The sequence below is a fragment of the Ananas comosus genome, linkage group 5 (assembly GCF_001540865.1).
Source record: "Ananas comosus cultivar F153 linkage group 5, ASM154086v1, whole genome shotgun sequence".
Lineage (NCBI taxonomy): Eukaryota > Viridiplantae > Streptophyta > Magnoliopsida > Poales > Bromeliaceae > Ananas > Ananas comosus.
This window is the reverse complement of record NC_033625.1, coordinates 5,526,333-5,553,711: the sequence shown is the minus strand read 5'-3', so window position 1 is coordinate 5,553,711 and position 27,379 is coordinate 5,526,333. Positions and strand designations below refer to the sequence as shown.

The following is a 27,379-nucleotide window of genomic DNA, read 5'->3' as shown; positions in this document are numbered from 1 at the left end:
AAACTGTGGAGGAGAGTCAGAGAAGAAAAGAAAAGAAAAATGCAAAAAAAAAAAGTCACAGTCCGGCCTTAGGGGGATCGGAGGCGAGGAAGGTGGGGGCGCCGGCGGCGATGCCGCTCTGTCTTCGCCGCTCTCTGGGAAGAGAGAAAAAAAAGAACGAGAGAAAAAAGAGAAAAGAAAAAGGTATAAGGGCACCTCCGCTCCGTCTTCGCCGCTCTCTGGGAAGAAAAAGAAAAAAGAAGGAGAGAAAAAAAGAGGAGAGAGAAAGAGAAAAGAGAAAAAGGTATAAGGATATTTTGGTCAGTTTGCTGAAAAAGCGGACCGAATCTGCAAAAGCCAAAAAGATGGCCCGATTTTGCAAAAGCCCAAAATAAGTGAATTTTTTTTATGCAAATTGGCTTTTTTTTTTTTCTATGAATATTGTTAATGTAGAAGATTCCCACATGGGTCGGCGTGTCTAAACCTAAAAAGTGGACTCAAATAACATATAAACTATCAGATCCAGTTCTAGATGTAGATGTAGACACTTTACTCACATCCTATGGAATGTGTACACATATCATAAAGTACCATTCTTTAAAATAAACAAATTATTTTAGAACCCACCAAAGCTCTTTTATTAATAGCTAGTAGTAGTCAAATAGTCAACTTAGAATATTGTGTATGCACGAAGCTTTGATGGAGAAAAGTAAGTAATTAGTTAATTACAAGCAAGCAACTACTACTTATATTATTGTTTTTATTGAGATTAGTAAATTAAGCGACCTAACATTTTGTGTTTCTAAATAATTAAGAGGGATTAATTATTATGCACCACTCTTCTTAAGAGCCACGTGGGAAGTTCCACAAATCTTGCGCACAAGAGAGTAGTTTGAAAAAATAATAATAATTTTTAGGCAATAATTGACTATTTGGAAGCCACTATTAGTTGATTAATTACAATAATCATAGATAATCTTTTATATAGGTTTTGATATCAGAATAATTTATCTAGCGATGTTCAATTTGTATGAGAATTTTTTTATTATTGTTGTAAGTTAAGTGTGTAATCAAATGTTTAGAATTGAATAGTATATTATATTTTTAAATTATTTTTTAAAAATAAAATAAATCATCTAATCTACCCAATTACGAATGCCAGGTTTTTTCAAAAAACGAAAAAACAGATAGCTTCTCTTATCTCTTATTGAATGTTCTTGCAGGGTTTAAACCTCGATCTTGAAGATAACAATCAACTACTTCAATCTGTTTTTCTTTTTTCTTTTTTTCTTTTTTGTTTTTGAAAGAGAAGCTATCTGTTTTTTCGTTTTTTTGTTTCTCTTTAGAAATAAACATGATTAGAAATGTGAAGTAAACTTTGAACTTAGAATTTAGATCGATACTAATCCATTATAACAACGCTAGGTACCATATATCGATCTATTCAGCAAGCGTGGATAGCAAATTTCATATGAAACTAGTAAAGTTATCCGCGTATTACGGCTGACTGATGCTGTAGAAGAAAGAAGATTAACAAAATAAAAAATTTTAAATTTTTTTGAATTGCCATAAAACATTAATAAATAAAGATATATATATTAACATATATATAAATAAAGATGGAACAGTTATACGTACAAATATAATAAAACTTACCATTTTAATAAATAAATTATAAAAAATAGTAATGAAAGAAGCAGCAATAAAATTATTACTCCATACCAACATCGGGGAGACAAATCCCCATCTCCCATCGCCTTTGCCGCCATTGAAGATGTCAACCTTTTTTTTCATGCATGTATAGATCTCTCCAACCCTACCACTTCTTTTCCCTCATTGACTCAAAATTTATCTTCGCTTTCCCATCTGCCGTGCTGGAATTCGCAGAACCTTAATTTCAGTTGACATACAATTTAAAAACAAGAAGAGAAAAAAATTACAAAAATTACAAAATATGAATCTTTCTTATACGACAAAAAAAATAAAAAAGAGAGAGTATGAAAAAATCTTATTTTACTTACTTTTTCTTATAAAAGCAATTTGTTTATATAAAATTTGACCGTCTGACCACATTAATTGGGAGGTAAGCGGGTAGGTAGACGATGTATCATGTATAAATGGGGTGAGAAAACGAAGCATCAAAAGGTGAGAAAAGTAGAAAAGGTAAGGATGAACGAGGAACTGTCACGCGGCAAACTTTATAGAAAATAATCTTTAGGATATAGATACAGATATTGGACCCCACTCAACTAGAGTCAATAAGAAACGTTAATTGTAAGAATGTTGTTTAATTGAAGGCTTTTTTTCCTTTCTTTTTTGCTCTAATAAAATGAAATGTTGCATGTTTGGAGCATTGAAAAATTTACCAACATCAATTGGAAAATTAGATAGGAATAAAAACCCCAAACTAATAACAATAACAAAAATATAGGTTTTACAAATATTTTTCAACCTATATAAAACAAACTTAACAAAAATAACAGAAATCACCAAAAGATTTTTTTTTGTTTTTTGCCCATGTTTTCTCCAACGAATGAATCGAATAGCGTGCTATTTTTTTCTTAAAAAAAAAATAATAAAAATAAAAGAAAAGATTTTGACGACAGTTTCCAATCATAGCGAAACCAATAATTAATAAAACTTCAAAAACTAAGCCTATTCCGTAAAATAAATTAATGAAAAAAAGATAAGAAAGATACATAACTACATGTGGTTCAAGTAAATAATTTTCTTTTTTTTTATGAAGAAGCATTAATTATTGTTAAAAAGCTCAAACCAGAGCATCTATTAGAAAGAGGGAAAAGCTCACTCTATTGCATATATTATTTTATCAAACTTATTAATTACTACTTCTACGAATACCACCAAAAAATTTAAAAAAAAATCCTTTGTTTGCATTAATTAATTCATTAAGTACAACAAATTAAAGGAACAAAACTAAAACTTAGAAAAAATATATATTAATTTAAGGAACAATAACACAACCCAACATAAATTAATTATTACTACACTATTCCAATTCCCCTAGCCCTCAAATACCTAACCTGAGGTCCAAACCAGTACTAGGAACTCCCTCCCCACTCTCTATACGTGGTGATAGTGGTGGAGGGGGCATGTTGAGGTCAATAACGCATGCTTTAGAATCCCTGCAAACCCCGCTCTCGTGTTCCTTACTACAACGACTGCAGAAATCACGGCGCCGCGGGGCGCGGCTGCGGCGGCGGTGGCGGCGGCCCGCGAGCATGACGAGGCTGGCGGCGACCGCGCGCTCCTCTTCCGTGAACTCGAAGGCGTCGGCATTGGCGGCATTGGCGGCATTGGCGCTGGCGCCGACGGTGCGGTGGCGGAACTGGGGCGGGGGGTTGATGCCGCGCCACTGCCGCTCCGGGTGGCACCGCATGTGCCCGAACAGCGCCTTCGACGACGCGAAGCGCCGCCCGCACTCGCTGCACGGCGGAATCACTGCCTCGTCGACGGCAGCGGCGGCCGTCGGGCGGTCCGGCTTCGGTCCCTGCATGTTCGGCGCCGCCACGACGGCGGACGAGGGATGGAACCGAAGAGGCGGCATCGGCGGCGGCGGCGGCGGCGGCGAAGGAGAGGTGTGCATGAAGGGATTCATTATATGGATTTTTTTTTGTGAGAGAGAGAGAGATTCAGAGTAATAATCTAAAGAATCTAAAGAAGTAATCTAAAGAAGCAAAAAATGAGGGAACTGCTTCTCCGTAGGAAGTTAAAATTAAGGCAGTTACAACTCCTATCCGTACCAGTACTTCGTTTCTGATCAAATACAACTCCTACGAATGGGGCCAATTGGAGAGCTCCACGTGGAACGTTAAAAATGCATAGAGACCCCTCTTTAGATTATCTTTTGAAACTACTTCATTTACTTTATTATTATTATTATTATTACTATTATTATTATTATTTTCATTTATAATTTCCTTACTTTTGTTTTTTGATTGGATTCAGTTGAAAATTTTATTACATCTAATATTTATACTAAATTTAGTGTTATCTGTTTTAATTTAATAAAATTACTGATAAATTCAATANATTGGATTTAGTTGAAAATTTTATTACATCTAATATTTATACTAAATTTAGTGTTATCTGTTTTAATTTAATAAAATTACTGATAAATTCAATAAAGTTATTTTTTGACCAACATTACTTGATTTTTAAAATATATCAAAAGTTAAGGTAGTATAAATAAAAAAAAAAAAAAAAATTCAACACTCTTTCAAAGTATTGGCTTTTTGAAAATAGGCCCCTCAATTTAAAACTTTTTAGTTTATGATTTAATTACTTTTTAGTAAATAAAAAGCAATAAGTGGCTACCAACTAACAAAAATGTTACATTTTAAAAAAAAAATTCAAATAAAATAAAATTTAATTAAGGAAATTAAAAGCTAGGGGGTGTAAATTAAAAAAAAAAATTGAAGTTGAGGGTGAAAACTCAAAAACAGCTATCGTTGAGGGTGTGTGTGGCAACGTCCCGTGGGGGCCACGTGTGCCTCCCCAATTGGGCCATCCATTGTGGTGCATACACCGGGTGTAGTTTATCCCCTTAGTTTTAGGATGGTTAGTTACTCCTCCGTACCACGCAGTTTAATTTGATAGTAGTTGGATAAGATCATAAGATCATAAGAATTAGATTTTTTTTTTTTCAATTTACTTTGGATGGTACCAAATTTAAAATGAATTTAAAAATAAAATTTAGATAGATAAATTTAGCTGTGTTTATTTAGAAATTAAATATCTTAGTAGTTTGGATTTAACCAGTGTTTAATTTACATTTATTTTATTTTGTTGCTGGATAAAAATAAAAAAATATTTTAATGTGATTGATCTTTCTATTTATGATCGATTATATACTAAGAAATTTGTTATAACTAATTTAATAATTAATAAATAAAATATAACTAATAATAAATAAAATTATCACAAAATCTGACATCAAATCAAATCGAATTCTCATTAACTTACAGTACGAAACAAGGAAAATTTTTGAAAAACTAGGATTCAAATTTTTTACAATTTTAGAACTTGAGGCTGGCTTTAGGTTTCATTTGGGATTGCGAGAGGATATATTTGAAAAATATATCTTTGTTTACACTAAACATATCATATTGTGTGACTGTAACATAATTTTTACCTATGAAAAAATTGAGAAGTATACATCTATATTTTTTTATTCTAACTTTAACTTATATTTACATTCATTCCTAGAAAATATTCATTCAAGATTATATTTCGATGTGTGTTTCTGATTTTCAATGCAACAACAACTAATGCCTTTTCAGATTTTTTTTTTTTTTTTTTTTTTTTTTTTTTTTTTTTGGAGAAATAGGTAACATGCTACTCACTTCGTTTATTTCATTTAGAAATAAACTTAGCTAGAAATGTAAATTAACTAGGATTCGAACTTGGGATCTGGAATACCAACCGCCAAGCCCTTTGCTACTTGCGCTAGAGAAGGTCGGTTTTTTTAGAAAAAAAAAATAAAACGGCGATAATAGTGGAATGCCGAGAACATGTTGATTGTTTCGCATATTGTGACAATGGAATCAAAACTCTTCTCGGGCGTGATGTGCTTAGAACAAATTTTCAAAATGTGATCCTGTTACTCCATGCAGTTTTTCTAAGCATTGAAAATAAGTACCAAGGTTTACGTGTTAAGTTTGAACACTTCCTTGTTCTTTATCTATTTAATTCATGTATAAAGCTTTATTTCAAAGCAGGCTAAACTTTAAAGCTTTAATTCATGTTTAAACTTAAAGCTTTTATTTAAAGTTTGAGAAGAGCAAAAACAAACGAGTGCACAAAATATGCCAATTTGTTATTTAAAAATATCTTTGTAGAGAATAAAGGTTGTAGATTTTGAGATAGTTGTCTGAGGGTTCAAAAAAGAGATAAATTGAAATGCACAATTAGTCTTCTAAATTTTAACCAAAAGTTTTAACTTTGGCGCTTCAATTTTTAATTTGAATATTTAGAATTTAAATTTCTAAAAGTATTTTATTTTTATTTTCTAATTTTATCACATATTTAAATACACACTATAGTAATATATTATAATAATAATTTAAGGTTTACTTAAGCGACTAGGATACCCAAAATTGTACACTTCCCGAGAATATCCTATTATCCTACGCTTAATTTTGTTCCCGTCCGCACATATATTCTTATGCGGGATCTCATCTTAATTTAATCGAACGGCCGATTTGAAGTCCCGCATGCAAAATCCTCTGCGGCCGTCCGTCGTTCTGATCCAATCACTTTTACCATTTGTTTCTTGATTCCCTTCGCCACTTCTCCATCATTGAGGTGAAAAATGCAGAGAGACACCCTCACATATACGACGTTTTGAATTGGCCCCTCAGCTATCTTAACTTTTATTTATTTATTTTTTGGCTAAACTAAAATTTAGCCCTCGCGGGTGACGCATTTGGTTCTTAAATTTTAATTTGCTATAATATCTGATTCGAACTTTTAAAATTATTTTGATCAAATTCGTCAGTATAATTTAATTAACTAAATAGTAATATATTATCGGTGTGATAATAATGTATAATTTTCGTTGATGTCGTGGCAATAACTATACTATCATATCACTATACAAGTGACATATTATTATTTAATTAGTTTAATTCGATTGAAAAATTTAATTGTAATAATTTAAAATTTTTAATTTAGAAATTATAACAAGTTAGTTTACTAACGTGTCATCCACTATATAATTTAAGAATCAAACGTATAATTCTTTTTTTTAAAAAAAAATATTTAAAAAAATATTTTACTCAAATAAATTATATATTTTATTTTTTATTAAATACATAGAAAGGTTTACCAAATTTAATGACTTTTAACTATTTTTTAACAATGAAATTGGACCAATTTATCAAAAGAACAATAATGGAGGAGCCAATTTCGAAAATTCTATAGTTGAAGGGGCTGCGTGCATTTTTACCCTCTATAAATTGTCGTCACCGAGATCAAAAGGGTGGAGAGAGAGAGAGAGAGAGAGAGAGAGAGGAGCAATGGCGAAGCTTCTCTCCCTCTCCCTCTTCGTGTCGCTTCTCCTCCTTCCCCTTCTCCATTTCTCCTCTTGCGAAGCTTCGTCGTCGTCGTCGTCGTCGTCGTCGTCGTCGAAGGGGAGGGAGTTCGATTACTTCGTGTTGGCGCTCCAATGGCCCGGCACCATATGCCGATCGACCCACCATTGTTGCTCCTCCAATGGCTGTTGCGGGTAATCGCCCCATCCTTTGCTCAATCACATGATCCGATCCTCTCTTTCGCCTTTGATTTGAAATCGGTTCGGTTTAGGTCACCCAATTCGTCTAATTTTTTAATTTGATGGTGTTTCAACAAAGTTTTAGGAGTTTACGACACCCTCTTCGGATGCTTCAAACCCTAGAAATCTAGGGAATTGGGATCTAGTTTCTCAATCTGTTGTTTGAAATTATAAATTAAATCGGAACACATTTTGTTTACGGAGTCCGTGATAACCCAATTTGTCTAATATTTTGCTCTTTTTTTAATGTGATGGTGTTTTCTACGAAATTTTAGTTGCTTACAACGCCCTGTTTGAACCCTAGAAATTGGAAGGAATCGGGATACATCTTTTTCTCAAATTCGCTATTTGGAATTATTAATTAATTTGGAACCAATTATGTTTATGGAGTACGTGATAACCCTTTTTTCTTATTTTTTTTATTTTCTGGTGTTTCCTACGAAATTTTAGTAGTTTACAACGCCTTGTTTGGTTGCCCAGAACAGTAAAAATCTAAGGAATTAGGCTAAGTAAGTTTTCTTGAATACGTAGGTTGGAAACGTTAATTAATTGGAGCAGGTGATTTTTCTTGTGTAGTTAGCGAATGTAACATATTTGGTGCTATTTACCATGAGTTATACATAATCTGTTTAAGCTGGAGTAAGATTTTTCTTGAATAGTTTTCTAAAAGAAAATGTCTTTTTAGAACTTTCAAAATGTTTGGTGCACCTGATTTAATTTCTTTTTATGTTTCTTTGTTTGAAGTATATCTTTTTACTTGTAAAAATATGTACGAGTAATACACTTACATATTGAGTCTCATTAGGGATGTTTTGGCTTTCTCATTTTTCGCAGTCTTGGATTTCTTTCAACAGTTTGAGAAATTTGAGTCAATTGTCTATAATTCTTTGTTCATTGTGTTGGGGCCCAATCGTCTATAATTTTTGTTTCAATTTCTTTTTTTCTTTTGTACACCTACTCATCTTTGTTCAAATTTTATGATATACATGTCGTTTGCAGATGATTTTATGACTTTTGTACAATTTTAGCTGTATGTTTGATCTATACTTGATCTTTTTAGTTGTTATCGAATATCCCAACATTGTGTGTAGCTAATGCAACCCTATTATGCTCACTTGTCTTATTTTGCCCCATAATCTTCCATAATCTTGAATTTATTGTTATGCTTGTTTGCAGTTCATGTTTCAGTTACTTACTAGTCCCTAATTTAGTTTTTCTTTGTAATTTTGCAGCTCAAATCCTCTGACCTATTTTACAATTCGTAAGTATATACTTGTAAGCCCAACCTTACAATTTATTGTTTTTGGGTGCTCTCCTCTATGCTCTACATTACCAGTATTTATTTCCCTTAGCAATGAGAAAAGCATAAATGACAAAAGTTGATATTTTTCCGATGATAGGCAAATGATGAACGTGCAGACTGGTTGTGATTGCAATTATAGCACCAACAAAACATTTTTCCTCTAATAAATACTATATATAAAATAGCTGAAGCATTGACGGATGCAATTTTAGAACAAATGTGCCGCATTAATCATGATCCGCATCATCAAATTGCTCAGAAACTGAAATTTGAGTGCTGATAGAGAAGGCATTTCTGTCGGAAAAATCTTTAATACATAAAAGGCTATGTTGTTAATCAACACTAGAAAACTAAATGGACTAATCCACCTTAAGGAAGTTGAATTGGCACTTACTTCTTTCCTCCAAATCTTCTACAACAGATGGGCTGTGGGCTGATTATGACGATGGAACATGGCCATCTTGCTGCAGTCATTCTGGTTTTGATATTAATAAGGTTTACAAATTCTTTTCTACTTAAATTGTATGTTTAGAATTATAATTACATTTTCTGTTTGATAATGTTCCTCTAACCTGATTGTTTTCTGCTGTTATTAAATGCAGATTTCATCTTTGTTACCAACACTTAAGAAGTATTGGCCATCATTATACTGCAGCTCTTCATCACGCTGCTTTGGTGGAAAAGGACCTATTTGGGCACATGAGGTAGCAAATTTGATTAAAGAAATTAGAAAATAAAAAACTTTATTTGATCTCTTTATTACTACAATAGCTGGCTAACTGTGCTGCTTAACAAGATTCTGTTGTTCTTTTGCATGTGATGGTCGGTTATTGGATCTCGACAGTGGGGTAATGTAACTTCTTAACTTTTGAGTATATCATGTCCTACTACATTTAGGGCTTGTTTGGTTCATCCATTTTGGGTATGGAATGGGAATCGGTTTGATCAAATCCGGTTAATTTTGTTTGGTTCGCATGAATCGGTTTGGAATTCCTATTCCAGACTGGAATGGGAATGGCCCATTAGCCTTCAACTTGATTCCGGTCTTCTAGCCTGGATTGAGATTTCATTCCGGAAGCCCACTAAGTTCTCGAAGCCCATGTGACCATCTCACCCTCCTTCTCTTCACCCCTTTCTCATNGATTGTAAAATTTTACTAAAACGAATTGGCATTATTACACCTCTCTCAACATGTAATGCCATCAAAATTGATATTTTATTGAGTAAATTTATTCAACTTGCATGATTATATTACATTACATATAAATAACTTCATCTGCAAACTTATTTTTTCTGAATTTTATAGCTTAATTAATTCAACAATCATTCCAAATAGCAGGACCTATTTGAGATAAGACAATAGTATGTGCAATGATAATTGATGTAATTTTTAAGGCTAAATTATATAAAAAAAAATTTCTGTAAATGCTTGCTTTTTTACTTTGCCTTCTTGACTTTCAAAAACCTACATTTTGCCTCCTTAAAATTTTAAAAATATTTTCAGAGGGTACAGCGTTAATGGAGAGGGCAAAATGACTAAATTGCCCTTCTTTTATAAATTTTTTTTTAATATATTTTTGTCATTTGGAAGGTCATTTTAGGTATAAATTATAAGAAATGGACGGAATAGTGATGGAACCCTGATGGAGGGGGGCTAAATGCAACAATTTGAAATATTGAGGGGGTAAAATATAGGTTTTTGAAGGTTAGGGAGGGAAAGTGAAAAAGCGAGTATTTATAAGAGAGTTTTCTGTAATTTAGCCTTATTTAAATGTGGCCTGAATGTTTTGCCATTTGCCACTCTAAAATCTAATTAGGCTGCTTGTTCAAAAAGAACAAGAGAACATATTCAAGGATGTACAGTACAAATGATAAAAAAGAATAGAACTCTAGAATAAATAAGGAAGCATGCATGGTCGTCTGAACACGCACCAAAAAGAAAGAAAAAATAAAAAAGAAACTCCATAAACACCTACACTATTTTGTGGTTTAAGTGTCCATGCTTTTTCAAAATAAATTTTGAAGCAAATATGCTGTTAAGATTAGTAAAGGGAAGTCGAGTTTATTTCATAAATTATATATCTCTCAAATATCATCTGGAAGAACCAACATAAGAAATATAGGAAGTTCCGTTCAAAATAAGATGGCATCTGATCCCTGAGATTTCCTGTGGATTTGAAGTGACTAATTTTGAGCCGGATTAAATATTTCATATTGTTAGGTAACTTCTTCCTCATATTTGCTAGTTGACCACTGGATCCTGCCATTGTCTTTTTTGCTTGCAGAAAAACATGGGACATGCTCCTACCCAGTAATACAGGATGAATATAGTTATTTCTCAACAACCCTTGATCTCTACTCCAAATACAATGTTACGGTGTGTACTGGGGGCCTTTGTACCTTAGATCTGCTTTTGTACTTACTTATCTCTCTAATGCTATAAAGATTGTAAGGCTTACAAATTATTACATACTTCACAAATACTTTTCTTTTGGCAATTAAGTATCTTACTATATATTTTCTTATTTGTTGATGGACAAATAATTATGTGAAATTGTTTGGGTTTGCAAAAAAAATCAAACTGCAAGAAACTGTTTAAAAAAACATTTTAATATCTGACAAATTGATGGGGCATCTTTGCTGATTTCCCAAGTCCCTAAAACATTATGCGTCGTACTTTTGAGCTTTTTGTGGCTTTTTTGGTATTAATTTCGTGTTATTCCTTTTGTTGCTCTAGTATTGCTGGTTCTTACTTGTTTCATCTTCTCATGTTCTTTTACTGCATCTTATGCATCAATCACCCTACTTGTCTTAAAGCATTAAAACCTTGAATTGCCATACATGAATTATCTTTGGAATCTTAGTAGCAGATCTGTTTTGATATGCATTACTTATTCATTTCCCCCATAGTTGAAGCTTTTTTCTACATGATTCCATTTTTGTCAACTCCTGCAGAATTTCCTTTTCCCTGACAGTATATTCTATCTGCAGAAAATTTTGGAAACAGCAGGTATTGAAGCTACAAATGGTGAGAAATATTTGTTAGGAGATATTGTGTCTGCCATTAAAAAAGCCTTTGGGGCATCGCCGTTACTGGTTTGCAAGCATGGCTCGCTGCAGGAACTCAGATTGTGCTTCTATAAGGATTTTACGGTTAGCTATTGCTTTTGACTAATGTTTAAGCTTTTGGTTTTAGAGCCTGGTTGGCTTGACTTCTGGAATAATCTTTTAACCCTAGAAAGCAGAAGTTTCTAAAAAAATGGATGTTCAGCAAACAAACAGTCTAAAGCTGTTCTTGTTATTGGAACTAGATGAGTTATTGGGCCCAAAAGCAGAAGCTCCAAGTTGAAGCTTCTGCTGTAGCAAGAAGCGGTTACGTTGATTTTAATGGAAAAGCTTTTAGAGCTTCTCTTCTTGAACAACACTTCTGCTCTAACCGTTTCTTGTTATTGGAAGCTAAATGAGCTCTTAGGCCCCAAAAGCGGAAGCTCCAAGTTCAAGCTTCTACTTCTGCTGTAGCAAGAAGCTTTTACGTTGATTTCAATGGAAAAAAGCTATTTTAGAGCTTTAAACATTTCTTTTCAAACAATACTTCTGTAGAATATTGGCGTACCAAACTAATAATAAAACTCTCTTTATTACAGACAAAATAACTCTCACATATAAATTATTCTAACTCACACACTCACTAATACATACACCCAAAAGACTACAAGCCTCACACACTCACTTCACTACTTCACTACACCTCGCAACACTTCCTCACCTCACACCACTACTCACACCCCTTCTTCACTACTTCATCTCACTCTTCACTCTCACACACACACTTGGTGTGGAGGCCTCAACCTACATACATGAGTACTCTAGAGTATTCTAGAGCACTTATTTCTAGAACTTTCTAAAGTGCTCTATTAGCAAGTAGAGAGCACTTGTTTCTAGAGTGTTCTATAAAGAGAGAGAATACTTATTTCTAGAGTACTGTAGAGTGTTTTATTAGCAAGTAGAGAGAACACTTGTTTCTAGAGCACTCTAGAGTGTTCTATATAAGAGAGAGAGAGAGAGTGGCCTCTTTCAATACTCCCCCTCAACTCTAACTCTCTTTTAATGTTGCTCTGCTGAGCATTCCTAATCAGTTTCAAAACTCTTCTTTGCGGTGCTTAGTTCTTTGGTGAATATGTTGGCTATTTGCTCTTCTATTTTGATTCTGCTTCAGCACCTGGATCTCTTCGTCCATCGCGTTCCTCCACTCCTTGCTTGTAACTGCTTCTTTGTAGGAAGCCGGCTTCTTTGGAGTCTCTTCTTTTTCGGCGATAGCAACATTTGCATACTTAGGATTAGGTTTTCTTTGCCTAGAGTATCTTCGTAACTGCGTACCTATATCTTCAAGCTGGCTTAGTCGATCTTCTTCTGGGTTTTGATAGTGCACGTCAGTTCGCCAAGGTTCTGGAGACTTCTGGAGTTGCCGCTCATCATTGGTTGACTCCGTAGAAAGTTGACCACTTTCTTCTTGCTCTGACATCGTTTTCTCTTCTTCTGTACTTGCTCTCCAAGCTTTTCTTATAGCTTGATTTCTATTTCAGAGTCTAGCAGTATAGCTTCTTGTGGTGACCACCAGGACGACGCTTCATCAAACACAACATTTCTTGATGTGTAGCAGTGACCAGTTATTGGATCACAGCATCCCCACCCTTTTCTTTCACTGTCGTACCCGACGAAAATACACCGTATCGCCTTCTTGTCGAATTTGCTTCGAAGATGGTCCGGTACGAACACATAGCACACACATCCAAAGACTCAAAAATAACTTACTGCGGGTTTGATTTTCCACAGTACTTGATAAGGTGAGATGAATCCTAAGTTTGCTTGAGGCAGTCTGTTGATGACGTGCTGTTGTTCTCATACATTCTGCCAAAATCTGCTTGACGCATTCTTTGCATGCAGCATGCTTCGGCAAGTTTCTGCTAGATGTCTATTCTTTCTCTCAGCTATACCATTTTGTTGCGGAGTGTGTGGGCACGTAAGCTGTCTCCTTATTTTGCACTCTCACAAATAAGCTGAGAACTCTGTTGATATATATTCACCTCCATTATCCGTGCGCAGGTATCGTATTTTATGACCTGTTTGGCCTTCAACTTTTTCTTTAAATTCTTTAAATTTTTGCAGCACTTCAGATTTTTCTTTAATAAATATACCCAAACGTACCTTGAGTTGTCGTCAATAAACGTCGCCATGTAGTGCATGTCGCTAATTGATGTTTGCTTGACTGGTCCAAAAACATCAGAGTGCACGAGCTCGAGCGGTATCTTGGCTCTATATTTGGATTCAGGGAAGTTGATAAGCCTTACCAAACTGGCATCCCGCGCAGATTTTGTCTCCGCGTACTTCAAGTTGAGGTAAACCCTTAAGCATGCCGCGCTCCATCATGATTTTCAGTTTGTGATAGCCCACATGTCCCAGTCTTGCATGCCACAAATCAACAATCTCACATTTTCGAGTCTTTTCTACGTATGTTGATTCTGCAGACATTGCGTAGATAGACTCTACTTTCTTTCCTTCCATGATTTGTATACCTGATATCTTGGGACTGTGAAATATCTTGACATCTTATGGCCCAAATACTACATAATTGCCCGATGCAGTCAGTTGTGATACTGATAGAAGATTTTTCTTCATACCTGGGACATGATAGACGTTCTGTAGTTGTACATGATGTGAGCTGAATCTGGGTGTGATGGTCATCTTTCCTATGTGGGTGATTGGCAGCTTCGAGTTGTTAGCTGCCACCACTACTCTTCCTCTTTTATATTCTGTTGTGCTGAGCAGCTTGTCTCTATCACCGGTCATATGATTGGAACATCCAGAATCGATGATCCAATCTGTACTGTAATTCACCTCTTTTGGATTTTCTATTATTGTGAGTGCATATACTGGTACCTGCTTTAGTAGCCTTTCCTTCTTAGCACCTGGCGTTATTTTCTCTGCAGCAGTGTCTTCTGACCTTTGTTCTTCGAGAGCCTCCTCCTTGTTTGAAGGACAGTCTTCTTTTGACTCTATGATGGCAAATGAGGCTTGAGCATCCCACTCTTCTACACTTTTGTATGCTGCTTGATGATAACTTGACGTTGCCATATTGCCTTGTACTTGTTTCTTCTTGTGCCAACAGTTTCGGGCGAAGTGTCCTTTCTTGCTGCAGTTGTAACACTCTCCGCTTCGCCGCCTGTCGTCTTTAAACTGCCAGGTATTTTGCTCCTTCTGGTTGTGGACTCCCCCTGTAAGGTGGCTCTCTCCCAACCTTTGTTTTGACCCACTGAACTCCTTCAGCGGCTTCACATTTGTTGGCCCTCCTGTTGCTCGACCTTTTTTTCTACTGCTGAAGAGTGCCTCCTTTTCAGTTTTCAGTGAGACTCAAGCCGTCTGTTTGGCTAGAGCCTCCTGATTAGCCAGTAAATTTTCTAGCTCCACTAACGTTGGTTGAGTGGGCCAGACTCGAATAGCAGTAATGAACTCGTTATATTCCGGTTTTAGGCCGTGAATAATAATTCTCTTCATCCGTTGGTCACTTATTTTTTACTCTGGATCTAATTGGAAAATTTCACGGCTGAGAGATTTTACCTTCATGAAGTACTGGCTAATCGTCATGTTGCCCTGAGATATCGTCATCAGCTCATTCTCCAGCAGTTGAAGTCGAGCATCGTTTTTCTTTGAAAATAACGAGGCAAGGGTGTCCTATGCAGCCTTGGGTGTATCTGTTTCTTTGATATGCTCCAGCAGCTCTTCTTCGATTGTTGTCTTCAGAACGAACATCGCCTTCCCTGCCTTGATACGCCACTTTCTGAACAGTTCTGCTTTCTCCTTCGGTGGTGGAGTTGTTTCAGCACCACCGATTACCTCCCACAAGTCATGCCCTTGTAGATAGGACTCAATGCAGGTTTGGCAATAACCATAATTATGGTTATTTAGCTTCTTAATTCCGCTAGTTGTACCAGCAAGATCTGCCATAGTGATTTGGTGATTGCCCAGCAGTCAACCAAGTAAGTCTGGTCCCAGACCAACCAACTTCACAGTCCCAGACTGTGCACCAGCAGAATCTCTGCTTATATCGGTATTTAACTGCCTGGACTAGCAAAATATCACCGACTAAACTAGCAGAATATTTCCTACAATCTGGCTCTGATACCAAATTGTAAAATATTGGCGTACCAAACTAATAATAAAAACTCTCACATATAAATTATTCTAACTCACACACTCACTAATACATACACCCAAAAGACTACAAGCCTCACACACTCACTTCACTATTTCACTACACCTCACAACACTTCCTCACCTCACACCACCACTCACACCCCTTTTTCACTACTTCATCTCACTCTTCACTCTCACACACACACTTGGTGTGGAGGCCTCACACCTATTTATAGGCCTCAACCTACATATATGAGTACTCTAAAGTATTCTAGAGCACTTATTTCTAGAACTTTCTAAAGTGCTCTCTTAGCAAGTAAAGAGCACTTGTTTCTAGAGTGTTCTATAAAGAGAGGGAATACTTATTTCTAGAGTATTCTAGAGTGTTCTATTAGCAAGTACAGAGAACACTTGTTTCTAGAGCACTCTAGAGTGTTCTATATAAGAGAGAGAGAGTTGGCTCTTTCAACTTCTGCATAAGCTTTAACTAGGCCAAATAGGCTCTTAGATTAGTAAATATGTGATTTGTTGTGGTTTGGAAGGTCTTCAACTTAAAGAAATGCCATTGAACTTTTTCCTGGATTTCAATTTTTATATTTTAGATAATTCGGAACTTATTTGAAGCACAAATATTTGTTTCTATTGACAAACTAATGATAATATGCCATACATTGACGTTGGGCCTGTAGTAATTGATAAATAGCAGTCTGTCATCTAGCAATCGTATGCATTTGCTTGCTAGTCAAACTGATCGTCATAGAAAGCATTTATGTGATCTTTCTTTAGCCTGTTCCCGCTATTCGGCTCCACTGGTTTTATATTTTCTTTCTTTCAATAAAATTTTCCATTTACTTAGTAGATCCTTAATATTCAGTAATATAAAGAGCTTATTCGCGGTGCCATAGCCTCCTTTAAGTGAGAAACGAGTTTTTATTTGATGCCTCATAGGTCATCTGAATGCGGGACATTAACTTTGAACAGTATACTCTCTGGATGCTTTCTTGCTTGTTTCGAAACTGAGAACTTGCGTGATGTTTATTATTTTGCACATCTTTGCAGCCTCGTGATTGCGTAATTGGATCAAATATTGTAGACGACTCACCGAACTCGAGAAACTCTTGCCCTCGATACATCAGTTTGCCAACATATACATTTCCATGTAAGTATCTTCAGACAACATTTCAGTTTGCTTGCCACTTGCAGCATGTTGAAAGAAAAAGTTAGTTTGTAGCACCTTTCTTAAAGTAGCAAAATTGTTACCGTAATGCTCAAAATTTCTTTCACTTTGGCACAACCTTATCATCGTAAGTCTCATGCTAATATTAATGAATACGGAGTGCAGTTCCGGTTATTGGAGAGACCAGCGGAGCAATCGCCCGGCTGGCCAGGAAACATCCCGAGCTCTTCGCGACATCATAAGTACTTGAGACTTAAAAGTTCGGGGAAACCAAGTACAGTAAGATCGAGATCTACAGTAAGATCGAGATGTCATGTAATATATGTAACAGTTCTATAGGTGCTCATCATCGTTAGCATTTGCATTCCTTTACTAGGTGGCATATTTGAAAAGAAGTGAGTCGTATGTTACTGAAATTAAGGTGTATATGTGGGCACTTCGTCACTACTTGGTGTGCACACTCGCTTTAGAATTCCAACAACTATTGTGACGATTTAGAACCGCAGATGTCGTATCTGATACTGGGCTAAAATATTGTTTTTGCTTCCTTGCGGCCTTGCGGGCTTCGAATGAAAAGCTAAAATAAGTTTTTACACTCGGCGAGTAGCAGGTCTCCGCAGGCTTTCTAGTTTGCTTGAAGACCACGTGCTTATTTGAATTTATTTGATTCTATCTAATTATAAGTTATTTTAATTATTAAATCTTGGATTGAAAGAATATGAAAGCCATCCAAACCCTCACTCATATATTCATCTTCTCTGTTTACCTTTTTTTAAAAAAATGATACTACCAAACTGGCACCATAAAATCTTGATTCATTCGAAATGTTGCTTCTATAACACAATCACTCACTTGGATGGAATAGCAAATCAGAACTTGTTGATTCTTCTTGGGCATCGAATGATACTGGTGGTTTACGTAATGACTATCATGCACTACAGTATTTCACCATTCTGAGAACCAGTTACAAGGCTAAACTAAATAACTCTTTCTTTCATCCAACAATTCTCAATAGTGATTGTTGGCCCTCTAGAAGTGTATCTTTACAGATTCGAGATTGCAAATGACGGTGCCTCTTCTATGCTGGATTTGACGAAGTCGATAGCCAGCACTTACCTCGTAGTATGAAGTGCCACATCAATGCATCTTCGATCTGCAAATGGATAGAATTCAAGGTCTCAAGCCAGTCTGCAGCGCCTGCAATCATGCGGACATGGGACACAATCCCTTTATTCTAATGGTAAGATGATAACAACAGTGAAGTAATGCGCGAGCAAATACCGATTGCGATTTGGTCCCTTCCAATGCCTCAACCTGAGCTCACTAGTAGTTTGTAAGTTTCTATTGTTCATTAGTTTCAGTTGCATGATCCCTACCAAACTTCAGAGATTTCCGATAACAAATGAAATGAAGGATGACATTACGAAATAGTATGTTTAAGTTCATGGATTAACATACTTTAACGGAAAGACTAGGGACTAAATTGTAATTCGCCAAAAGCTCATGTACGGGAGAATTTAATGTCCGAGTGAAGCATACCATACTAACACCATGCCGTCTTGACGGGGGGAAACTGTCACAAGTCTTGCGCATGGGAATTAAAACGGAGGAGCGACCGCTGTGGCATCAACCCATGAAGGTCTCTTTGCATTGTAGTAGAAATGTGCTATCATTTGCACCAATTCTTCTGCACTTCTCATCTCTACAAATCCAAAACAAGCAAACAAAAGGAGGTAAACATTCGTCTGACTTGTATATCAATATATTGTAAGCACCCAATAAACTGTGGAGAAAAAATGAGAATAGGTAAATTAGGGATTAAATAATCTAAATAAGATAAACCACATCAAATATCAAAGTATCCAAAAACATGATGTTAGTAATGAATATCTTGCACAACAATGTATTTACAGTACCTTTCTCCCTATACAAGATCTTGTTCCCTTTCAGGAATAACAATTGCGGGCATTCCTTGACCTTGAGTGCATATGCCAAATCTGTCTCAATGTTGATATCAATCTTGACTGTCTGCACCACATAGAGAACAGTTCTATTGTTTGACCAAATGAGAAATAAGAAAAGAAATAACAGTGTCTGAGTTTTATACAAAAATAATAAAAACCTGAGAAATGAGTATAAATATATGCATACCCTAGGAGGTAGTCTATCCTTAGCACTCCAATACACTTTAGCTGCCTTTTCCAACTCTTTCAGAAGCTTCCAATTATCAGCTGCCCTGTGAAGGAGTAGCATCAACCAATCAGCAAATAGAGCAAAAATATAAACAAAAGCTTCCTTGGTAATATTAACATCTTGCTGGCTCAATTACGGCACAATCTGTTGCTATAAAATTTTATTTCAGGATATGGATAATTAACTGCAACTTGTTTTGTTTCTCCTGCATAGTTAGGATTTGCGTACTAAAAACCAAGTGAGTGCGTGTTAATTAAGTGTTATTATTGGTCTGGGTAAATTTAATCTCCTTATTCTTGATTGAATAGTCAATTTAGCATATATACAAACTATCTATAAATTTCTAATAATTAAACGGCTAAACTGCATATGCACCCATAGATGCATCCATAGACCACATATATGCTATATGGTAGGTCAGTCGCATGCAGACAACTGAATGCTATTTAGCACATAGTAGTTTGACTACTGAAAAGGGAGTTGATGAAGATTAATCACTTTAGTGATCCTGCTAAAAGGAGGTGATCTTATTGACTACAATCCAAATAATAATAAAAGAGGCATACATATCAAAATTTGGCCCTCCATTAAGAGTAAGATGCCTAAAGCATAAAAACAAGAATTAAGGATCTCTACATATTGGCCAGCAAACAAGAAGTACATCTTCGGAAAGTTTCCTAATGCAACACCTGAGAAGACAAGGTAAGAATCAGTATTACCTTAAAAGATCGACAATCAACATACACAAACCTTTTCAGAAGAGATGCAATCGCCAATAAACACTCTAAGCTGATGTGCGTCTAACAACATTGAGTGCTCAATAGAACACCAATCATTTTGGTGCAAGTTTCTTAAACCTGTCAAAGCTCCAAAACTAAGGGTACCTCATAAGTGCATAAATATGTTTTCAAAATTGGAACGTTTCATCAATTTCAAGCACGTGATTTGACGATGTTTAACGCTATGAGGTTTCTCATCATAGTGTTTGCACTAGTCCAAACAAAACAGACTGTTCTTGCGTTTCTTTCCTCCGACAACTACTCGATTGCAATCAATTGACACGATAATCGGTTATATTACTTTTGATTACCAGGTAATAATACCATCTCCTACACATAAAGGAGGAACATGATGCATGAACTACTTCTCTATCTACAAATAACAATTAGATGTGAGCAAAATAACCTCTTGTAGCGCTCGAAGACTAGAACGACGAGAGGGCTCGGATGGAATGCGAAGCTCTCCCACTCCAAGCAGTTGATCTCCTTCACCCACCCTTCCTCCATCTCCCCCTCCCAATCGATCTCCACGCCATCCACAACTACATTCCTGATCGGATGCTTCTCAAAGTACTCTGACGACCGTATCCCCCACCCGATGTCGGCATCCAACGGCCAATCCGGATCCTCCTCCTCCACCACCACCTGATTCTTCTCTTCCTCCTCCTCTATGCTCTCATCTCTGCTCTTTAGAACTTCCTCCTCCTTCCCCTCCAAAACCCCCGCGTTCTTCTCCGGTATGGCGGCGAAGGTCCGCTCGAGGCGGTCTCGGACGAAGTCCTCCACCGCCGCCGCCTCGCTCCGGCGCCCACGGCGCGGTTTCCGGGGGATCGTCGACGGGAATTCGCCGGCGCCGGTTGTTTCCGGCGGGGGTTTGGGCTTTGAACGGCGTTTTTTAGGGTTAGGTTTAGGATTAGGGTCAGGGTTAGGGATGGGATCGGAGGTTGCTGACGACGACGACGACGCGGAGGGAGGCGAGGGTTTCGACCGGAGTCGAGGGGTCGTGGAAGAGATGGAGAGGAGCGGAGAGGGTTTAGGGTTAGGGTTAGGGTTTGGGGGGAAGGGTAGAGGAGAGGAGGGTTTAGGAAGGAGGAGTGTTTGCTGAAGCAGCATCGTCGCGGGAAAATGGACGCTGCGGTAGCCCCGGAGCTCACAAAAACACTGATAAATAAAGAATTTGATGATGATTCTGTTTCTTTAAGTATGTGGTGGGGTGTAATTTTAACTTGACTCGGATTTTATTTTAAAATTGTAAATTTAGTTTGACCCAGATTTTGGTTTTCTTGTGATTATTTCAATTTTATTAAAGTGTTAGCATATATTATTTGAATAATTCATTTCATGAACTATAATCTAGTAAAAAATTAACTTACATTAGATCGGATATTGAGTCCGCTGGTGCTTTTAAAAGCACAAAACAATTGATGCTGGTAAGATCTATCTTTTTGATTATTTTTTACCCATTAGGTCATTTCATTTCTGCAGCAATTTGAGATTGATAATGAAAACAGTTCTAAGTTCTTCATTCATTGCAATTTACATTTCTAGTACTTGAAATACAATATTGGAAAAAGAAAAAGCTCTTGTTGAATTTTACAGGTGCTTTTTACTGTCCCAGTATTAACTAACTCACTTGCTTCAGTTTTTTGGGCTATGCAAAAGAACTACTAATCCCCACTCTATTATACTGGAATGTCATTCCACCGCTGCCATTTCCATTCTACAGAAGAACAAAAAGGTATTCAAAACATAGTCGATGATTGTCTGAAGCTCTTATCGAACTTTCGAAATGTTCAAATACGTCACATTTATTATAGAGAATAGCCACAAAATAACGGATACCTCAACGTATTGTGAGTGATAGCATAGTTTTTGAAGGGTTATAAAACTAGTTACAACAAGTAGCTCTTTTAGATCCAAAAAAAAAAAACCCTGTTTATATTCAATTCACGAGTTTGGACAATACAGAATGTGAATTGTTGATGATGGCATAGAGTTTGCTAGCGATGAAGAGATAAAAGTAAAGTGAGACAAGCAAAATTTCCAACTACATGGAATGCTTGTGGTTTTGAGATTCAAAAATGAACAATGGTTTTAGAAGAAAACTTTTGTCATTGAACTGGCTTTCCTTTCTCCCTCAGCTTAGCAATTGTTTCTTTCATGGCCTCCTTCCGCTTCTTGCTTGCCAGGACTTTGGCCTGCACACCACTCACATTTGGGTCCCTCTTCTCCTCCTGCGGAGTTGGCGGCGGCGGAGGCCGTCTCTTCGCGGCCGACGCGCTTTCGGGAGTCGACATCGAGCCAAATCCAGCAGTAATCAAACCATACATAAAAATCCTAAAATCACAAAAAGGAAACAAAAGAAAAGGTGAGAGAGAGAAGTCACATTGCTTACTACTTTTCCTACCATATTATTATGGATTATTAGAAGCATATTCTGAAAGAATAGGAACATACCTCCTGTGGTTAAATTGAATGGCCAACTTGTCAGAATGAGCCTCAACTCTATGGAATGAGAATGAACAACTATTATTCTGAGTTCTAGATAGGGGTGGTGAAGTACAAGATGTAGGAGGGGGCACCAGAGAAGGGGTCATGTTTCTGAACTTTTGCTGGATTTGCTTGGCTCAAAGACAAGAAGTTTCAAGTATACCAATGTTATGCAAAATGGACCACTGAGCAGATAAAGTTATGGCCCACACGTGGAATGGGGACTGCTTTCCATTGGTTGCCCTCAAGATAAGGTGTCACCAAGAGATCAGCATATACCTCTTGCTACCTTTATGCACATAGCATCCCTATTTACTTATTGTTGGCTTTTCCATGTATATGTAACAACTTCTCTATTTCGAGAAGCAGGACTTAAAAAGACAAAAAGAAAAGCTACTTCTGCAGTGATGAAAAGCTACTTCTGTTTCTCTTATAGACTAAACCTATTGGACGAATGTTAGTTCTAATAGCTCTACTCAAATAGCATTTCTGACCAAGCCAAAATAGGCTTTGTCCCTATAAACTATTTCGGTTGTCTTTCTTCCTCCCAATATTTTCAGTTAATCTGCCAAGTCACCCTATTCGATCTCTAACAGCAAGAATTTCGCAAATTCCAAAAGAGCAAGGATTGCAGTGCCAATGGCAAGGGGCATGTGAGTGTGCCATAGCCATGGCACGGCATGCCAACACACCTCGGCACACACCCCGCTTTATATGTTGGCACAGTTGTGCGCCAATTACGTTAAAAAAGTTCAAGTTCTGCGGAAACAGTCGGGTGGAATGGTTATATTTACAACTTTAGAAACATATATAATAAACTTAAATTTGTAGAGACAAATGAGCAATCTTCAAAACTTCCAGGGTAATATTTTCAAATACCCAGAACCAAAATTACGTCCAAGTGAATCATACCTCTTATGCTCCTTGGGACGTTCCTTGGTGGATTTAACTGGAATTAGGTTAGCACGAATGGCGGCATGCACCTTTTTGTACATCTCTTCCATATCATCGGACTCGATCCCCTTCTTTATATATTCATTGAAGTGGGCTTGATACTTTTCAGGTTCATCTTCCATAGGAGTCTGGAAAGATGGGAGAAAGAGACAGATGAGGAAGGGGCCACTGTTGAATTTTGAAAGAAAGCTATAGATTAACATAAACAAAATGCAATAAAGAATAAAATGAAAAGGAAAATTATAGATAACTGCAACAGCAGTAAATACAACAAATGACAAGGGGATTACCATGACTTAAACAAATAGGGGAATTTTAGAACTTGTACAATTGCATTTTCCTACAAAAATTCCATAAGTTGCAAAGTCATCCAATCCATGGGGAGTTGTTGTTTTTATATTTTTTTTTTTTAAAAAAAAGTTCCCTAAGGCAGGGATTTAATGCAAGGAAACACATATATAAGAAAATAAGTTTTTGAAAGGCCTATATGACTATTTAGATTTTTGGTACTTATAAATAGTTAGTTTATATAAATAGATTTTTAGTATTTATAGATGGTTTACACACACTCTCTACAAAATGTACATGTTTCGCTCGATGACCAGACGAAGGATAATAAAACAAGGAATCTTAACATTTAGAAAGCAGATACTCAAAAATATAAATACTAAAAATCACCATTCAAAAATTGATGAAATACTAAGAAATAGGATGAAATAACAGTGAACAATTATTACTGACCCTCATGTAAGAAGCAACATGACCACGAAAGATATAATTGTGATGAACCTCCACGTCTAGCTGTTTCTAATCCTTTTATACCCAGCAAAACTCTTGTCGCTATGGGGAATGTCTAGACCACCACCTAAGGCTCCCTGCAAAAAATAACAGAATAAAGGAGAGGAAGCATATGAAAAAGAAAAGTTGGAAGGATTATCTAGCCTTAAGGAACTTGATGAGGAAGAATCTCACACATTTGACAAAGATAGGTTGTGAATTAGCTTGCATGGTGGGAAACATTTTCGATCAAGCAACAATTATCCACAGCATCAAGGAGGAAAAATAACAACATGAAATTGATTTTTTACGTGTAATGGAGCATAGGAGCATTAACATATTGAGAACATGACAACTAAACATTCCACTTATTCATGAAATCAAAACAAGTGTCAGATAATAATGAGTAAAGAAGCAAGATAAACCTTAGGAGAACCAAATACGTGATGTCCTGTTGTTGTCCTAACGAGGGCAACGTCAAGGAGCGCACGGAAGGGCCTCCTGCTCTCTGCTCGTTCAACAGAGAAGTCTTCTCCAGTGGCCTGCAACAATATATGGACTGATCATACATTTACAAGAAGAGGTACAAAACTATATCAATGATAAAGGTAAAATGTATGGAGAATTGCCGTATGATCCCAAGAACTCGACTTGTCCTGAACTTTCAACACTTTAGTCCATGAACTCTCCTGTATATAGCAAGCCCATCTCCAGTTGCTAAAAGCATTTGACAAAGGTGACATTTTCTTGTAAGTGAACTTTTTAATCCTGTTTTAGTAGACTGAAACAAAGAAAACATTTTACAGGAACAGGGAGGAAATAGTCATTTACGGGAAAATTTAGCTTCTCTTGTAAAAATCCAGGGGCTAATGTGAGAAAGTTTAGTGAGTTGTGTTAAGTGAAAAGTTCAACAACTTAGTCACTAATAACACAATAGCACAAGGACAATCCATGAAACTATATGTAATTACATATGCAGGAATTGAAAGGATACCTTTACATCGCCCTGATATTCTTCGTCCAGTTCAAGTATCTTCAAGACACGGCGTGCCAAGAGAAGCCCGGTGCAGTAAGCTGTGCATCACAGTTAAAAAGCAAAATTTTATCAAAATAAAAAAAAAAAAAAAAAATCCAAATTGCAATGCATGCTACCTAGAAGTTTTGTAAGAGTGTAAAACAACCTGCAACATAATTGGTGAGACACACTTCAAGGCCATACTGGGGCAACTCATGGGAAAAGCAGCTGCTAGGACTAAATCACCAGCAATTCTGGATGATATAATTTGTGCAATAATGTCTTCGTTGGTCTAAAGTTAATTTAGGACTCAAAACAGATTACCACATAAGAATATGTTTTTCGGAACAAACAAATAATTCAGTAACTTCAGGATACAAATCGAACAACAAAGCGGTATTTGGGCATGTTGTATTTGTTCTTATCCTGGTTATTCTTGCCCTGTAATCAGTCTTACCCCCTGTGAATTCAAGAACAAAAAACCCATCAAGAATAAAACACATTTACGCATTATTCACCTGCTGGCAAACTGTACTTTCATCAAAACCATTGAAAAGTTTAAAACATCAAAAAAATGCCCTTGCATTTGTAGCAAGAACTCTAATAAGTGCCCGCTGAAAAATTTGCACATTACTTTCATAGATGTCATATGAAAAAGCATTTACGAAGAACATGTGCTTTTACAGGGGCGCCTTAATATTCAAACTTTGAGGGGGCATATGCAAAATTTTCAAACTCTCAAGAGGAAGAGGTTAGTATGAAATGTCCCCAACAATAAAAGATGTGAGGTGAGATTGGTCACACGTCGTCTTCTCTTGTACTTCACTTGGAGTTGCTTAAAATAAGCCTTAGTTTACTGGGTCTTCACGAAGGCCTAAAACAAGTGCAATTGGACTCCGTTAAATCAACATACAAAACAACAACGGATAATGGACGAAACGACAATGACGAACAAATGCAACCCAATTACACCACAATCACTCACCATTTATTCCTAGCCTTTATCTTTTACAAAAATAATACACAAAAGAGAAAGTAAACACTAGAATTAATCATCTATTAATAAAAAATTAAGTATGAACATCAAATTACAAGACATATCTTAACAAAAGCTACAATTTTGGAGCTTACTATCCAGAGAATCGTATTGAAACACCTCAAACACGCAATACAACATACAAACAAAAACCATATCATCCAATGAGGTCTATATCATCAAAAGAAGCATAATACTAACCAAAAAAGCGCTAATGAGCAATATCACAAGATTTTAGGCTGTAATCTTGTTTAAACCAGTCAAAATACAAGATTGGAAACTTACATTACAATATCAAACACGGATTTATCAGGAAAACTGGGAGAAAATGAATTACAATATGACATTTCGATCGAATTCGAGCAAAATTAAGCATTGGAAATAGAGAATGGGGCGATCGCATACCATCTCTCCTCTTCTTCGTTTTGTCCTTCGTGGCGTGTGTGAAGGGTTTAACGCGCGATTTACTTGGGCTTTTTGATCGAGCCCAAGGAGAGACGGTACGGACGGCTGTGATTAAAGGACGAGATGGACGGTTCTGATCGCATCAGACGATCGTTATTTGGGCTTATAGTGGGCCTAATTCGGCCCATTATCGGTGGCATATAAGGCATTTTCAAATGGAAATTAGGCCTAATAATTCCAGGGCCCACTTCCCAATTTTTTATAACAACCACCCCCTCTCTCCACAGTAATTATTCTATTTTGATAATAATCGTTAATTAAAAAATAAAAATCTACATAAGAACTGGAGATCATTTTGATTCGGCTACTTAAGCTAGTATAGTTATATAAATTAAATACAAATGCTAATTAACCTTTTAAAGATGAATGACAAAGTTAAATTTAAAAAAGAAAAGAGTTATTAATTATCTCAAATCAATAAATTGAAAGAGTACATAGCAAAATTGAAATTTTTAAAAGTTAGATAGTTAGATCAAAATTAGTAGTAGTTGAGATAAGTTCAATAAATTTTGAGCAAATAAAAATAATATTTGAACTATGGACCAATTGCAAATCTATACATGAAAATTAATATGACTTTTTTTCTTTTTTGAGAGAGAGAGAGAGATATAAATTTATTTTTAAAAAAAAATAAATTTAGCTAAAAATATGAAACAATTAGAATTTGAACTTATAATCTTATACCAATCATTAAGTTTTTTACCAATTACACTAGATACTGTCAAT

At 36.2% G+C, this 27,379-nt stretch overlaps 4 protein-coding genes and 1 pseudogene across 5 annotated transcripts in view; 1 reads left to right on the top strand and 4 right to left on the bottom strand.

Annotated features, from left to right (window-relative positions):
• LOC109710338 (formin-like protein 1) overlaps positions 1-3,598 on the bottom strand; it is an 11,220-nt gene extending 7,622 nt beyond the window's left edge. Inside the window, exon 1 of the mRNA XM_020232850.1 lies at positions 3,024-3,598. Within this exon, the coding sequence (XP_020088439.1) occupies positions 3,024-3,598 (575 nt within the window). The remainder of the gene's footprint in view (positions 1-3,023) is intronic.
• Positions 6,563-17,539, top strand: LOC109710337 (ribonuclease 2). Its single transcript, XM_020232848.1, has 10 exons — positions 6,563-6,570; positions 7,058-7,228; positions 8,506-8,534; positions 8,998-9,071; positions 9,179-9,280; positions 9,421-9,424; positions 10,862-10,953; positions 11,568-11,729; positions 16,827-16,926; positions 17,110-17,539. Exons 1-10 carry the CDS (start codon positions 6,563-6,565, stop codon positions 17,184-17,186), a joined length of 819 nt encoding a protein of 272 aa, XP_020088437.1. The 3' UTR covers positions 17,187-17,539.
• Positions 17,729-21,064, bottom strand: LOC109710174. Of its 2 annotated transcripts, none has more exons than XM_020232643.1 (5): positions 20,323-21,064; positions 19,096-19,180; positions 18,861-18,972; positions 18,484-18,646; positions 17,729-18,141 (listed from the first exon to the last, which is right to left on the bottom strand). In XM_020232643.1, exons 1-4 carry the CDS (start codon positions 21,027-21,029, stop codon positions 18,543-18,545), a joined length of 1,008 nt encoding a protein of 335 aa, XP_020088232.1. In that variant the 5' UTR covers positions 21,030-21,064; the 3' UTR covers positions 17,729-18,141; positions 18,484-18,542. The 2 variants fall into 2 exon arrangements, with proteins under 2 accessions (XP_020088232.1, XP_020088233.1); XM_020232644.1 differs by having other exon boundaries at positions 17,729-18,097.
• On the bottom strand, positions 21,839-22,672 carry LOC109709906. Its single transcript, XM_020232276.1, has 2 exons — positions 22,374-22,672; positions 21,839-22,253 (listed from the first exon to the last, which is right to left on the bottom strand). Exons 1-2 carry the CDS (start codon positions 22,511-22,513, stop codon positions 22,028-22,030), a joined length of 366 nt encoding a protein of 121 aa, XP_020087865.1. The 5' UTR covers positions 22,514-22,672; the 3' UTR covers positions 21,839-22,027.
• LOC109709905 lies at positions 22,599-26,618 on the bottom strand (annotated as a pseudogene).